Source organism: Syzygium oleosum, unplaced genomic scaffold (genome assembly GCF_021117445.2).
Source record: "Syzygium oleosum isolate NSW1041296 unplaced genomic scaffold, Sole_v2.1 Sole_v2.38, whole genome shotgun sequence".
Taxonomy (NCBI): Eukaryota; Viridiplantae; Streptophyta; class Magnoliopsida; order Myrtales; family Myrtaceae; genus Syzygium; species Syzygium oleosum.
The window spans coordinates 2389261-2404546 of NW_026607522.1; the positions used below are offsets into that span (position 1 = coordinate 2389261).

The 15286-nt window shown below is 37.3% G+C and overlaps 2 protein-coding genes across 3 annotated transcripts; one reads left to right on the forward strand and one right to left on the reverse strand.

Annotated features, from left to right (window-relative positions):
- Positions 1–460: 460 nt before the first annotated feature.
- On the forward strand, positions 461–2088 carry LOC115663487 (uncharacterized). The gene is made up of 2 exons (XM_056305657.1): positions 461–930; positions 1602–2088. The coding sequence occupies exons 1-2, from the start codon at positions 802–804 to the stop codon at positions 1851–1853; spliced, it is 381 nt and encodes a 126-aa protein (XP_056161632.1). The 5' UTR covers positions 461–801; the 3' UTR covers positions 1854–2088.
- Positions 2089–11126: 9038 nt separating this feature from the next.
- On the reverse strand, positions 11127–12896 carry LOC115663486 (protein transport protein SEC13 homolog B-like). 2 transcript variants are annotated; one of them, XM_030585485.2, is made up of 2 exons: positions 12757–12896; positions 11127–12247 (listed from the first exon to the last, which is right to left on the reverse strand). In XM_030585485.2, exon 2 carries the CDS (start codon positions 12232–12234, stop codon positions 11329–11331), a length of 906 nt encoding a protein of 301 aa, XP_030441345.1. In that variant the 5' UTR covers positions 12235–12247; positions 12757–12896; the 3' UTR covers positions 11127–11328. The 2 variants fall into 2 exon arrangements, with proteins under 2 accessions (XP_030441345.1, XP_030441346.1); XM_030585486.2 differs by having other exon boundaries at positions 12762–12880.
- Between the last annotated feature and the right edge of the window lie 2390 nt (positions 12897–15286).

The following is a 15286-nucleotide window of genomic DNA, read 5'->3' on the forward strand; positions in this document are numbered from 1 at the left end:
AATACTCCTTTACATCAGATTCGACCTAAGCATTAGACATCACAGTCTATCGAGTGGATTGAATCATGGCAACCTTGCCCTTGGCAATGTCCTAATATCATTGAACCGCGATGGGACTAATTGATATTCTCTTTGAAAACCTTTGCATGATGACGTTTGTCATTCTACCAAAATGCACCTATGGAATGAATAATTAACACATAAGTTGGGATGCACTCTTGATTATTATTTGCTTGACTGCTTTCCTCAAGCTCACTCCTCGAGTGTGCACGAGCATCGGGGTCTACGTATGCTTGTGTGTGCGGTTCAGAGAGAGAGAGAGAGATGCTAGCTCTCTCATCTCATCCATTCATGGATGACCCAGGCAGCATGAGAATTAGAGATTTGAATCTATCTTGGATGAGATATCTGGGAGTAGGATGTTTTTTTCCCACCTCAATCTCTCATATTTCCTCCTTTTCACTCTAATTGGATAATATCATTAACTTCACTAAGTGATTCTTGTGGGGCTGGGAATCTTGGGACAGATTGCCCAACTGTCACTCGTGACCCACCATCCCACAAGCCCATGGACTCAACTTCCTCACCCATTCCTTCCCTTTCCTATTTAAAAACACCCTTCAGATCCCACTCAACTGGAGAGGGAATGAAGAAAGGGCCAAGTGACTGAAAATTAGCAACACTTGTTCGGGTTTCATCCTCGTAGACAAACATAAGATAGAGAAGATGGCTATAGAGCCCAGAGAGTAGAGCCAGTGTGTCTTCAACATCAAGCTTAGAGATTTCGGAAGAGAGATAAAAATGGAAGTAGCAACTCTGGATGTAGAAGATGATGTGTATTTTGCAGACTTGAGCAAGCAGATTTCTCTTCTGATCATGGATGAAGATGAACACTTGTCTGTTACTCAACAGCATTCTGCTCCTCTCCAGGTTCTTTTTTCAACTTCCCTTCACTGCTATATTGATGTTATCTGCCTCTTCCTAGCTCAAACAGCTATGTCAAATCACATTGAATAATTCAATGGGTCATTGCTCATAGTATTACCTTGGAACGTTTCTCATATTTAGATTTCATGTTAGTTCGATTCGCTATATCCTTCCCAGAAGAGTTTTGCTGCTAAAATTTGCAAAGTTTATTATGGAAGGAGGATTCATATGATTCGGCTGAATTGTTTTGTGCTGCATAGTTTTTTTTTTTTTTGGTAAGGTTTAAAAATAATTTTTTGGTAAGGGTTTTGTGCTGCATAGTTTCTTTTCAATTTTTGGTAGAATGTTTAAACCAACTCTTATGCAATCATTTTCAATACCCATCTGTGAACTTTGCTTGAACATTGCTCCACTTAATTTGCAAATTCTCCTTTAGTTGCTAAAGCTTAAAAATTTGGGGAACCTTGTGCCGTAGTAGTTGTATTGCTGATGATGCAAGTAATCTATCATTTTTCAGTGAAGTAATTGTAGCACAATAAATCAAGATGGTATTTGAAAATGTTGAAAAATCTCAATTCTGATTGATAATACTACGTGAAATACATGAATTTGTTAGATACTTCCTCCGAGCGGTTTAGAGCTCTGTCATTTACTATTTTCTCCATATATCTCAGGGTTTCTCAAGATTAGAAATCAACTCATCATCCACGCCATCTCCGTCATTGCACGAGCAGGTTTGCGCGAGGGAAAGCAAAGGGACTGGTGTCTTCATTCCCAAGTGTTCTCAACCGAGAAGAAGAAGCAGACATGGAAGATCTAGCTCCAGCTTCAACAACAGTGCAAGATCCTACAGGCAAATTGACAGCACAAAAAGGGTCTCTCAAGCTCCTCAGGCCAATTCTTTTAACCCCAAGACTAAATCCTAGGGCAATGGATTCATAGAAGATAATGGTAAAAACACGATAAAATCAAATGGTTGGTGCTGGGCAAATGGGTCCAGTTATTAGGGAAGAAGATGCTGATGTCATAATTCGGATATGCATGATGTTATGTACATGGTGGGTTCTCAATTTTTGGGTATCGTGAGGCGCATCAATCAAATGGTCTTGTGGGTCTCCTGATAAGATAATGGCACTTGTCTTCGATAGCTAGTTTTATTCATCGTTAGTAACCATATTGCATTTATTTATAAATTTATTTACTAATTTATTTCTACAGGCCTATTATATAATTTATAACGTGTAATCATGCATTAAAATGGACTTAAGCTTCGAAAGTAGAAGAATTACCGATAAGGTAGTGGCTTGGAGGGCAAACGACTTTGTTTTTCTTTTTGTGGTCTTGATTTCAAATTTTTATGGGAATAGTTTAAAAGTAAAATCTTGAATGAACCAGGACAATATAAGGAAGCGTCTCATTAAGATTGCACGGTGAAATGCACTAGTTGAGTTGCGCAAAAATTGGCCTTGACACTACCTCACTGCTAAAACGGAAAAAAAATGCATAAAAGAATTACTCAAAGATATATTTATTTAGGCCAATGCCTAAAAAAATTACACAAACTTTTACCATTGTGAAAAATTTAACATGGCTTGTCAAGCGTACCAAAAAACTGTACACCTTTTTACAATCATGACAAACTTGACTCCTTTCTAATAAAAAATGCATAACATTCGGCCCATGTGACAAAGATAGCATTAGTTAGCGTTTCATCCATAACTGAAAGGTTTGAACCTTCCACTGAAAGGTCTTAGTCTGAAAAAAAAATTCAGTGCTTGTAAAAATTTTATCGGTGTTTGTTTAGAGCAGAATAATGTGATCTCAGTAACTATGAGAAATCATGAAATCGATATTAAGATGGAAGTGGACCGTAAACAATTTCAGTATTAACTTTATTTGTCTATATATTGCAATCACCTTACTATCATGATTATCTCCTCATATATTTTTTACCTAGAGATTAACCTTTTCACCCCCAAAAAAAGTAGTTGTCAATGCAACAATTAAAGCTCCAAACATCTGTCTAGCTAGTTGGTGATAATTGGTGAACATGTCACTAGATTCACTTGGTGGGGGAATCAGTCGTGCCATAACTCATGTTACCCCCGAAATTTCTGCAACTTTATTTTTGGCATTGTCCCTACCAAGGGTTAAATAATTCTATGTACTTTGGATTGGATGGGTGACATAGAGAACAAAAGATTCCCCAGCTTGCAAAGCCAGCCTGAAAAGAAAAGGACTCTTTGATGATGTGAAAGATTGTTCTCTGCCATTATAGTTGGCTTCCATTAAGCGGCCAATTAATAAGCTCAAACTCAAAATATTAATAATGGAAATGATGATGATGATGATGATCACGATAATAACAATCTAAGTTATTATACTCTATTTGTTTTAAGAAAAATAAATAATTTAGAAAATATTTTTTAAAAATGATTATTAATATCGTTTGAAATAATTAGTCAATGAAAAATATTTTCATTACCGATAACAATTTATGTTTAAATATTTTCATGAAAAATGAAAATATTTTTTGCTCATCTAATTTTTGTTAGTGATATTTATGAAAATATATTTTAAATTATTTATTTTTCGTAAAATAAACAAAGTCTTGATTGGGTCACTATTGAACCTTTCATAGAATCACGAGATTTGAGAATCTTACCAACAAGAAAGTTTGTCATTTATAGGCCGTCTTGATCACGGTTGAATGTCCATTCCACAATGTCACTGTCCAAACACTCGAAATGCTTGCAAGGGATGTCATATTTCAAGAGATGACTTCCAATAAGACAAAGATCAAATGATTACGGATGTAACCAAGTCAAGTAATTTGCAATATACACTCCAATTCGACTAATATCATTCAAAAGGTGAGTTTGAGTGGCTTCAACATTAAATTGAGCTGGATTTTGAGCTTACGATATAGACAAAAAATCAAACACTCCCGGTGCCAATAGTACACAATCTAGAAAAATAGATGGTTTTTTCACTAAATAAGGTGAGTAACGCAAGCTTAGATATGTCGAATGTCCCGTAGCTTAGTCTTTGAGCTTGAAACGTTGAGGTTAAGTCCTAGAAGCTAGAGAGTCTTCATAGTAATACAAGGCTCTAAGCAAGATAATCATCAATGGCAAAGCAATAGAGAGAGAGAGAGAGAGAGAGAGAGAGAGAGAGAGAGAGAGATTTAAATCTCAAATTAGAGGTGCCTTTTTCATTGTAGGAAAGCTGTTGCTAACTTCACACGTGCGAATCTCATGGGTTGCCTCAGTTTTCAGTCATCTTCAGCTTTCTCGCCCCGCCCAATGCAGACATTCCAGGATTTTATCTTCTTCTTCTTCTTTTCCAATTGCACCCTTCTTCTGAATTTTCCCAACTGTGGCAACCCTTGATTCAGATTTCAACTCGTGACATTCTTTTAAGTCGTTTGGACCATGTGTGAGAAGGGCCATCCTTGAATCTAACGTACTTTTACAAGCTTAAATAGATACAAAGTCTACATTACTCGTTGCATCGCTAAAACCAGGTTGGGTTTGCAATTTGCATAGCAAGATCTCATGCCATTCTATTTCTCATTCATTCAACAAAGAATGTCTGTTCTTCTGTTTGAAGGTCAAACTCAATTTTGGGGTTGCATGTAGGCGAACTTGGTTATGGTGTCTGTCGGTTTTTATGCTGATAGTAGTCCCTTTTCTTTATTCTTATCTTATCGATTGTAATGGGCATATAAAACTAGAGTCGGCAATGTGGATCAAGAAATCATATTTAATGGGCATTCGACTATTATGTAAAACAAAAAAATTGGGTCCCCAAAAGATAAAACCCAGCAAAACGGTCCAGGTTGGATTAATCCTAAAGCCGTAGGATAAAGGACCAACCCACATAGTGTCGGTTCTAGGGATTCCAAGACCAGGGATTGGCCCACTCCCTCTGGGAACTAGACCAAGACTAGCCCAACCCGGTAGGAGTAGGGTCGGTTCAGGGTTAACCCCGGATCGATCCTCACCCCTACCCATTCTTCATCTCCCCTATCTCGTGGAGGTTGTGCTTGTGATGAACTTTATGGCCTAGAAGGTCAAACGTGATCAAGCGAGCTATGTGCAAAGGTAGAGAGCGGCTTTAGTGATCAACCGCTTCAATGATCTGCACTAGTGAATCGATCTGCATCATTACAGTTACAGTGTAGACGTGCAGTGCTCTTTCAACTCGTCCTGAAAATTGTACTTTATCTTGAGATGAAGGATCTGATTATTTATCTCTATGTTTCATAGGGTATCCCAAAAGGGGTGAGCATCGGTTCAAGGCCAACCTTGGTTCTTGTTTTGGTCTTGGGGTTGCTAGAACTTTTATTGTGCAGATTGGTCATTGGTCCTAGGGTTTTAGGGTTGGTCCAGCTTGTAGTTACCTTTTGTTTTTGTCAAAACCCTAAGTATATAAATACAAGTGCCCCCCTCTTCTTCTGCCATTTTCCTCTCTCACTCTCAACCTCAATATCATATAATTGCTAAAATCATCCATTTCCATCTTTTTAGGGCAATCTCTTTGTCTTCTCTTTACTCATTTGAACTCAGTGATCGATTCTCTTCTCCTCCCTTTCACGATTCTCTACTTTTTATTATCTATTTTATTTTACATGTTCGTCTTCTATGGTTTGTTACTTTTAGGCTCCGTTCGTTTGGCGGAAAATATTCTCCTTTTGGAAAATATTTTCCCGGAAGTCATTTTTCTGGAAAATGTTTTTCCAGAACATAATTTTCCGGTGTTCGGCGACCAATATGAAAAAGTTTCGGAAAATATTTTTCGTCGGCGACCAGCGACCGGCGGCGGCGTGGCGGCGGCGGCCGGCGATCGGCCGATCGGCTGGTTCTGCGGCGGCCGGCGACCGGGCGGCGTTCGACCGGGCGGCCGCGGCGGCGACTTGGTGGCGTGGGCGGCGGCCGGCGGCGGCAGGCAGGGCGGCCAACGGCCGCGGCCGGGCGGTGGCGGAAGCGCAAGCGTGGCTTGGCGGGCGAAAGGCCGGCGGCCAACGGCAATGACCGACGATCAACTTCCTTTCCCACGGAAAACATTTTCCCTCCCATGGGCAATTTTGCCTTCACTTTGGGGGAAAATGATTTCCTCTTTGTGAAAAGAGGAAATCATTTTCCTCAAAACAATGAAGGATTTGAGGGTGGGAAGGAAAATGTTTTCCCACGGAAAACAATTTCCGCCCCCGAACACCGGAAAACGCGGAAAATGTTTTCCGGAAAAATATTTTTCCTCAAACGAACACAGCCTTAGTAAGTGAAGATTTTTGTTATTGCCTTATTATGGATTTCTGTTTGATTTGAACCGGTGTTTATCATTTGATTGCTCAATGTCGTATTGTCAATGGATATCTAATTTTCAAAGAGTGTGTTTGTCCCCTCAAGGAATATAAAAAAATGAAACAAAAAAAAGAATCAATTGGTCCCTGGATTATGTACTGAACAGGCCCAACTCGAACCATGCTCACCCTCAAATCCTAGTGCTAATCTTTTCCATTTATAAATTAATAGAATTTTTCGTATCACAATATTTACGAAAATTTCACTAGGATTGACGTGGTAATGGAATATAGGCAACGGCGGCGGCGGCTGTGACATCCGAAACTTTCTTCGTAGTTTATGATATTTAAGAGGTTAAGTAGTGAGAGTTATTCAGATAATAAAATTAGTTTAGTGATTATCAACAGGGACCGATACGCTCCAAAATACATATCGAATGATTTTCAAACATTAAAATTTTATTGATTTAATGTGTCACTTTTGTTCTATACTTTTTATTAATGATTTTAGTGGTTTCAAAACAATTTTCTGATTTATCGGTATTTCAAACGAATACCGATTTCTCTGTTTATTTACCGCAATGTATAGAATCTACCCAAAATAACCTAATATCTCCAACTTTTCAATTAAAATATGCCATTTGTCACTATATTAGCATGGACAAATGTCTTAACTCTCACCTTGCCTTTGCCACATGCCTAAATTGAAATGCATTGAACCTAAGTCTATGACCTCATGCATGACATATTACATTTTTTAACTCTAATAACTTATTATCTAAATGTAACTCTAGTTTTTTGGTATTATTATTTTTAACCCAAGCCATTTAATGTGACCCCAAACTACTATTCATTGTGGCAAAATTATGGAAGACAATAGACTAAAAGCATCTCTTCTTCTTCTTGGGCGTGAACATCGCTTCCTTCCACTTCTTCAAGTTGCAAATTTTTCTTTTTTCCACTCTATTTCAACAAAAAAAAAATCAAAGTTCAAGCTCACTTTCATTCTAGTTTCTTGACAAGGTATATTTATAGACTTCCCTTTCATTTTTCTTTACCAAATAAATAAGCTTTGTTGTTTTCTAAAAAATAGGACTTGTTTATTTTTTTTTAGTATCTATTTTGATTTCAAGTTGGTTAGAGGCTTGCTTTGTGGAAGATTTTACTTTGGGTAAGTGAAAACTCTAAGGATTAAGCTAGAATGATTTTTTTAGTACTCTTGAGCTTGGTTGATTGTTGTTTGTTTATTTAGTTTGGATTTTACTCTATGTGTGAGCAAGTTTCAATAGTTGTATGTTAAGCTATGGTGATTGTTGAGCTTGAAGTAAAAAAAATTTCACATGCTTGGGTGGTCTTTGAGAGATTACTAAACGGTTTATTGCATTTTGAGTAGGAAAAGTGTGAAAATGGTAAAACTAGGCATAAAAAGGGTATTTTGGTAATTTTTCATGTCAAGGTAAGGGGCAATTTGGAAATTACAGAAATGAAAGGGGGCTGTGAGCAGGGTTATTTTATGATTTTTAATGTTAATTAGTGGGTTATTAAGTAATATTACTTGAAGGAAATCAAACCGGAAAAAAAAAAGAGTTTATAAGCTTTAGGGGCAAATTTGTAATTTCACCAAGTTGAGGGGCGAATCTGTAAAAACTGGAAGTTCTGGGGACTGTTCACCGCATGTGGAACATCATTTTGATAGGTGGTTAAGTTATTTTTTTAGAAATAATTGCTTAATTAGGACATATGTCTAGTTATGTAAAATTGGAGCAATTTGTAATAATTAATTATAAGTGGGCAGTTTTGAAAATTTTGTAAAATATGTGGTGTCTATAGTGTAAATAAAATGTTTGTGTGTTTTAAAGAACAAAAATAATATCCTTTAGTTTTTAATTTAATTATTACAGCTTGGTTGCTTGAAAATCATTAGTTAGGGTTAAAATTACAAAAATTTTACTAGGAAAATATTCTAATTCTAAGAATTTGGAATTGTAGAAATAATCTCTAATATATGTGGTAAAAGTGAACTTAATCAAAGGTCGTTTTAAAAAAAATGAAAATTAGATGAGTTACTCAATTATGAAGTAGCGGTGCTTAATGTTATAGAACTCGTAAAAGTTCTCTTCTAAATGATATTGGCTTGGTAAAAAGAAAAAGAAAGTTTTTATGTTGAAAGGTGCATAATTAATCAATTGGCTTATACATTATGTGAATTGCCAAAATATTAACGTGTAGTTGTTTGCATTCGTAATTATGAAAATATGTGGCATTTTATAGTGATATGATTAATTGTGTATATCTTTAATGCTACATGATTATGACCTTTGCCATAGCCTATTCGCCACCTAGCGAATTCCCTTATACGAGTATGTATATGAGATTCTGGAGTTAACCAGATATTATACCGTACAAGACGGTCCTCTCCAAGGTTGAGATAACATAAAATTATATGATGACATGACTTTTGCAGTCATGGTGTGACATGGCTTGTGTAGCCATGATATGATGCTAAGAAATTGCCAACATTATGCGGATCTACGGTAGTGTATTTATCCTCGCTAATGTAGAAGATACTCGGGATGGATAGGCTTAGAGGCGTGGCAAATGGGTATGTATGTTGTCGTCCCCCATGAGTTGGTGGTGACGATACCTCATTAATCGAGATGACTCGTAAATCGAGATGGTCATGGCCAGTGACGAATATGAACACATATGTGAAAATCGATGAGATGTATGTGATATTTGTGATATATAATATGCCATCCGATTACACATGAGTAATTGATTTTATGCAATATTATTGTTGTTTCATTAACATGTCATGATTGGAAGGGTAGTACCTTTATTCATGTATTTTGTACTACCTTGAACTCACAATTATTGTTGATATTAGGTTGAGTAGTGAGTGAGTCTTTTCGTTAGATTTAGAGATTTCAATTACTAAACCTTGGCTCACTTCTTATTTTTCAGATATGTAGGATGAATTCCTCACCACCACCGCGTTTTGGAGCTCCCATGTTTTTCGATTATAGTTATGAAGATATAATATACTTGGAGCACCAGTAGTTTATACTAAGTGTGCTTCTGTTATATGGTTCGATGTGGGGTTACCAGAGTATATCCTCTATCGTCATATCGCTTGGTATGTTAATATCGAGGGCGAGTTGCTTGGACCATTTAGAGGCTTTAATGGCCCTCCAGGTTTTGGCAATGATGGCTCGTCATTGGGTGAAGTTGTTGACCCTTAGTTGATGGTCCGACAGTGTACAGGTAAGCTTTGGGCGTAGAAGTATAATGTTATAGTTAGGTGATCCTGACCCTTCCTAGGAATTATGTATTTTGTTTTTTTGTCTGAATGTTGTATTGTAAAACTTGTGATAATGTATATAAAAAGATGCATATGTATGATATTAAACTTGTATGGAATTTTGTGAATGATTTAATATGCTTCCGTGTGCTTTAATAATTATAAATAAAAAAAATTGGAAAAGACACGTATCGTGCATGACTGTTTGGGGCGTCACAGCGGCAATAGGGATAGAGTGGCAGTGGCAGTGGCAATGGTTTAATGAATGTACATAAAATGTGGGTTATTTGGGTAGATTTTATTATTGTCACGTTGGTATAGATCGATTATGGTATATCATATGTGAAGCATCTTGTTAACGATTGCTCATGGACACTTGTTAAGCATATTAAATAAGAAAAAATATTTTGATTTTCAATATATTGATCACACACATCACAAGAGAAATATTACATTAAAAATTATAGATCTTCCTTAGAGTGTGTTTAACAAATGCACCGGGGGCTCAAAATTCACAAAAGAATTATGGTTCAATATGGATTAAACATAGCGATAGGCAAGAGGCCGACCCAAAGAAGACGAATGGCCCGCCCCGCCCCAATTATATATTTTCCAAAAATATATATTCTCTGCATATTTAGTTAATCTCAGTCTTCTCTACCTCAATTCACCATTTCGTCCTCAGGATGCAATCGGTCATGGAAAAATATAGACGATAACTACAGATAATATATCCAATAGATTATCATAAATATTTTGTATATTCAGTTAAATAATAGAGATGGTAATTCAAAAAATAATTTTCAAATAGAGATTATCAATAGAACTAACGGTATCAAAAAATAATCCATTTAAAGTCACAACTTTTCATAATAAAGTATACTTAATTATATTATGCAAAATAAATTTCCGTTTAACTTTACGACATATAACGATAAAATAAACTACCACAGTTAAATTGATATATCTCTAACATAATTTTTAACTGTATTTATACTACTACTAAAAATTGGCAGGCCAAATAAAACAATCTTTCATTTTTTCTACGTCGCGAGTGGTCAATATTAAATTTAGACATTTGCAAGTCTTTTTTTTGTAATTTATTGCTTAAATATACGTCAGCATAGGGATATATTCACCAATTTCTTATAAGAGAATATTGCTGAAAATTTTCAACTACAGTTACGCAGGGCAGGGCCCTTTGGGGCAATATGCCAAATGCCCCGCCCCGTGCGGCATGGGGACGGGACGTGATCCCTAACCCCGCCACACCCCGCTGGCCCGGCCCGGCCCCGCCCCTAGTGCCCATCCCCTGTTAAATTAGGTCAATTTGGTCTAACCCAAATATGACCCAAATCCACATCCGAGTCGAGCCATCCGCTTACCATCTCCATTCAGAACACACGTATCTCCAAACGGTCACCCTTCTAGGCCATATTAAGAAGTTCATCTGCAGTAGGCCATACAAGTTTCAATGGTAAACAGCCAATGCAAATCCACAAGACATTGAGAGCAATTGTCTTAGCGAAGTTGGTCACAGCATTGCTCAAAACATGGCTGACAAAACACAGTGAGTAGTATAGTCTGGCGCCATTTATCATTCAAACTTCATTCACAATGACATTCAGCCGCATGGCAAAAACAGTTTAAAGCATCTCAATTTGGCCCAAAAGAACATAAAATTCATCTATGAAGTAAACCCAAGCAGATTTGCGGGTTAGACGGTGTCGGCAAATTGCTCTTTATGCACATTGCACAGCTAAAGTAGTTCAACAGGATACCCACAAACTGAATCCTACGGCTCGACCATTGAAACCTGGATCCACTCGCCATCGACAGCTTCGTTCCACAGAGTGACATTGTTATTCCCATCTGCCACCGCCAAAATGTTACCGGTCAGGGACCACGAGACCCTCCAAACCGGGGTCCTAAAATCGTACAAAACCTTGCCCTGCCATTGATCCCCTTCCTTGGCCACGGTCCATATGATGACCCTCCCGTCCTGCGACGCACTCGCAATAGTTGATTTCGGAAGGCCCAAGTTGGGTGCCCAGGCAACGTCCCTCACCCAGTCAGTGTGCATCTGAAGCGCCGGAAAACAGTCCAACTTCCAGACCCCATTGTAGAGCTTCCACACCTTCACGGTGTTATCACAACCACCCGAGCACAGCTTCTGAACAGGTTCCATCATGCCAGATCCAACAAGTGCACCAGGGGCAGTCGATGGAGCCCACGACACGGAGGTGACCCCGACCGGATGAGCCTGGTCAATCCTTGAAGTATCCCAACCGCCATCCTGTCTAGCAGTGAACACCGAAATATTCCCATCGGACGAACCACAAGCCAGACAAAGGCCAAGCTCATGAGGAGCCCAAGCGACGGAATTGACCGATGATATGTGCTCTTCAAATACGTGCACCTGGGTCCACTCATTCGGATTACCTTCTCTCCATACGATGACCCGTCCATCATACGAGCACGAAGCAAGCAAAGACCCGAACTTCGGATGAGCCCAAGATATCTGCCAAACGGGTCCTCGATGGCCGGTCAGGGTGGCAAGATGCTGAGATCCCGAGTTGCTGACTCCAACAATGTTAATAGTGTGGTCCGACGACGCCGTGGCCAGTCTCTTACCATAGTAATCCATCGCCAGATCATGGACCGTGTCTTTGTGTCCACTTTCGATCCTTTGCAGAGGCATCTTTCAAGTAATTCTGCAAAATTAAACAAGACGCACAACCAAATTATAGCTCCTGTTCACTTATCTCCCGCTAAAAGGGTCCAAAAACATCAGCTAAAGACTAGGGATCTGTCAACATTGCGTTAAGAGAATGATCAGCAGAATTACACCAACTTCTAGCCTTCAATTCGCGTTTCATCGAACAATCGAGCACGACATTTTTTTCAGACCCGAAGAAACCATCAACTAACATTCATCATGTACCCTTAAACCAGTATAACCAAATCCCTACTCTTTGATGGAAATATTGGGATGACAAAAGAAATTCCAGAGGGAAAACTAAAACGCCCAACCGAGTGCATGGCAAGATGGCGAACTGTAATGACTGAATCTGAGATCTAACGATCGTTAAAACTTAAAACCTCCAATAAAGCTTTCGCGAAACACCCACAACCCAAGCAAATCCGCAGCAGAAATTGCAACAAAAACAAAAAAAGAAAAAAATCCGAAACAAAACAACCCTCCGGCTAAATATGCGGATACCATACAGAGGTTGGAGATCGTGGACGTCGTCTTGCAGCTGCTCCCCTGGTCGCCGCTTTGCTCCGCCGGCGTCCACCCCCAGAGTCGCCGTGCCTTGCTGCAGAGAGAGAGAGATGCGGAGGGTTTAAGACTTGGACAACCTCGTAGATTTGACTTTTGGGCTTTGGGGGAGAAATCGAGGGAGGACGGGAACGGACGAATTAAAGATATCGCTTAGTCTAGAGAGGGTTCATGTTTTCGGTTAATATCACGAAAATTATCAAATTAATTTTTTAATTATCAAAATTTTAAATTAGTATATTTATAATAAATTATTATTAAATTGCTGAAATGGATGATACTTAGTAGTTGACGAGTGTACTAATTTGAGATTTTACTCTCCGTTTATTATAAATGTACCAGTTTGTGGTATTAATTTAATTTAATGAAAACTACGGAGGGTAAATTTGTCAAAAATATATCAATTTAGATATTTTAGTGGTCAAAAAATTAATTTGGGATAAATTTATCACAGATATATCAATTTGGGGCTTTTCATAGTATTAATCATTATCTTTATTTCTAAACTTTGGAGGTTATTATGTTTGGACTTTTAAAAATTAAGATGTAAGTATTCTTACTCTTTTGGGAGAATTTAAAAATATTATTTAAGTTTATCAAAATAGGTTCATGTGAATCTAACTACGTGTCAACATTTAGATGCTTTGAAAGTTTGGGATGCTTGAAATCAAACAAAGTCACGGCGTTTGTGCCACGTGATTTGAAAAAAATAGAAAGTAAAAATAATCCAAAAACAAATTTATGCATGACTCTGGTATAATCTCTCAAATAAGCCAAAACAACTAAGGCGTGTCAATAATTCATTGAAGAAACATAAAATTTTATATATATGGCCATAAAATTTAGGAATAAAAGTGAAAACCATCTCCAAGTTTTGCACTCATATGAATTTGATAATTCACTTTCCAAAATTAATCACTTGCAACTCTAGACAAAATCTCAACCTAAAAATAACAATTTATCCTTATGCAAAGACAAAACTAAATATCCCCCAGCCTCCCGACGATCGAGAAGCGCTCACGGTGGCACGAGATTTGGATGACCGGTTAAGTTTAGGTCTTAGATTTGTGTAGGTGGCCTTGATCTAATACGTGAAAATCGAATATGGGACCTCCAATTTTTTAATTGAAAATCCCATGACGTTCTAACCAACTATGCTAAGCTAGACATCAATTAATTATATCATTTGATATAAAAACATATCATTTAAAAATGTATTTAAGAATGTTGAAAATAAACTATATTATTTAAAGACATTTTCATTTGTCCATTTTTTTAAAATTTAGAATGAATTATTAAAGAGAAGTTTAATATGACAAACCAATAATTAAATGATGGGATAAGTTAACTAGAAGTCTTAAAACTTGTTATGAAAGTGCTATTGAGTCCTAAAACTTTCAAAAAGTGCAATTAAGTCATAAAAATTTTCAAATTGATGCAAGCAATTCCTTCCATTAACATTGTTAGTTTGACTAACAAAAAATGCTGACATGGCATTTTTTATTATTTTCTTCATAAAATATCACTTAAATTAAAAAAATAAAAGGGTAAAATTTTTAAAAAACCAAACTAAAAATAAAAGAACGACAGGGCCCTTGCCCAAATGGCACCACCGCCGCCCCATTGCCTAGGGGATACGGGCTACCTCGACCCATGTGACATTCAAAAATTCCTACATCAATTACTAATATGTAGGAAATGAAGACGATAATTGTCACAAGTAGAAATCCCAGTTGGATTATCAAATTTATCATGCGCGAGAGCAAAATGTATTTATGTATCCGTGACTTTCGGAATGTGATTCCATTATGATGTAATTACTAGGCATTTGTACATAGGTTGATTATACAAAGTGAGGTGAACCACGCATCGCCATAGTAATTGTTGGCAAGAATCAATATGCTCTAAAATATTTATCGAATAATTTTCAAAGTTAAAATTCACTAAGTTGAGATTTTCCTAACGTTCGATAGCTTTTGCAGATAATTTCATTGAGTTTAAAATATTTTTCTGACTTATCGATGTTCAGAACGGGCATTGATTTTCTTGTGTCTTTCAAGAATTGCAAACTATCTTAACAAAGCATCAAATATCTTCTTTTTTAAATCAACCAAAGTAAGCCACTTGTCACCCCTTCACTTGAACACTTATATTGATTCTAGACTTGGTATTTACCCCACATGCTTGTATTTGTGCCATTGAACTTAGTCATCAAAATAACATCAATCATGACATTTTAACTTAACCAAGGTTTGTAACAATCATTACTAGTGAAGTTAAGAACAAGAAAAGAAAAGAATACCCTCTTTCCCCTTTCTTGGCCGAGACATCACCCCCTTCAATTTCCTCTTCAAGAATTGCTTCATCTCCCCATCTTCCATGAACGAAACAACTTTTTCCAATTCGAATTTTCGATCGACCTCTAACTGTCTTATTAATTTGTGATTTTAGTCTCAACTTTCAAGAGTCT

Coding starts and splice junctions, on each gene's coding strand:
- LOC115663486 (XM_030585485.2), bottom strand. CDS start 12,234: ATGCCTCTGCAAAGGATCGAAAGTGGACACAAAGACACGGTCCATGAT.
- LOC115663487 (XM_056305657.1), top strand. CDS start 802: ATGGAAGTAGCAACTCTGGATGTAGAAGATGATGTGTATTTTGCAGAC. Junction 931..1,601: donor AGCATTCTGCTCCTCTCCAG/GTTCTTTTTTCA, acceptor CATATATCTCAG/GGTTTCTCAAGATTAGAAAT.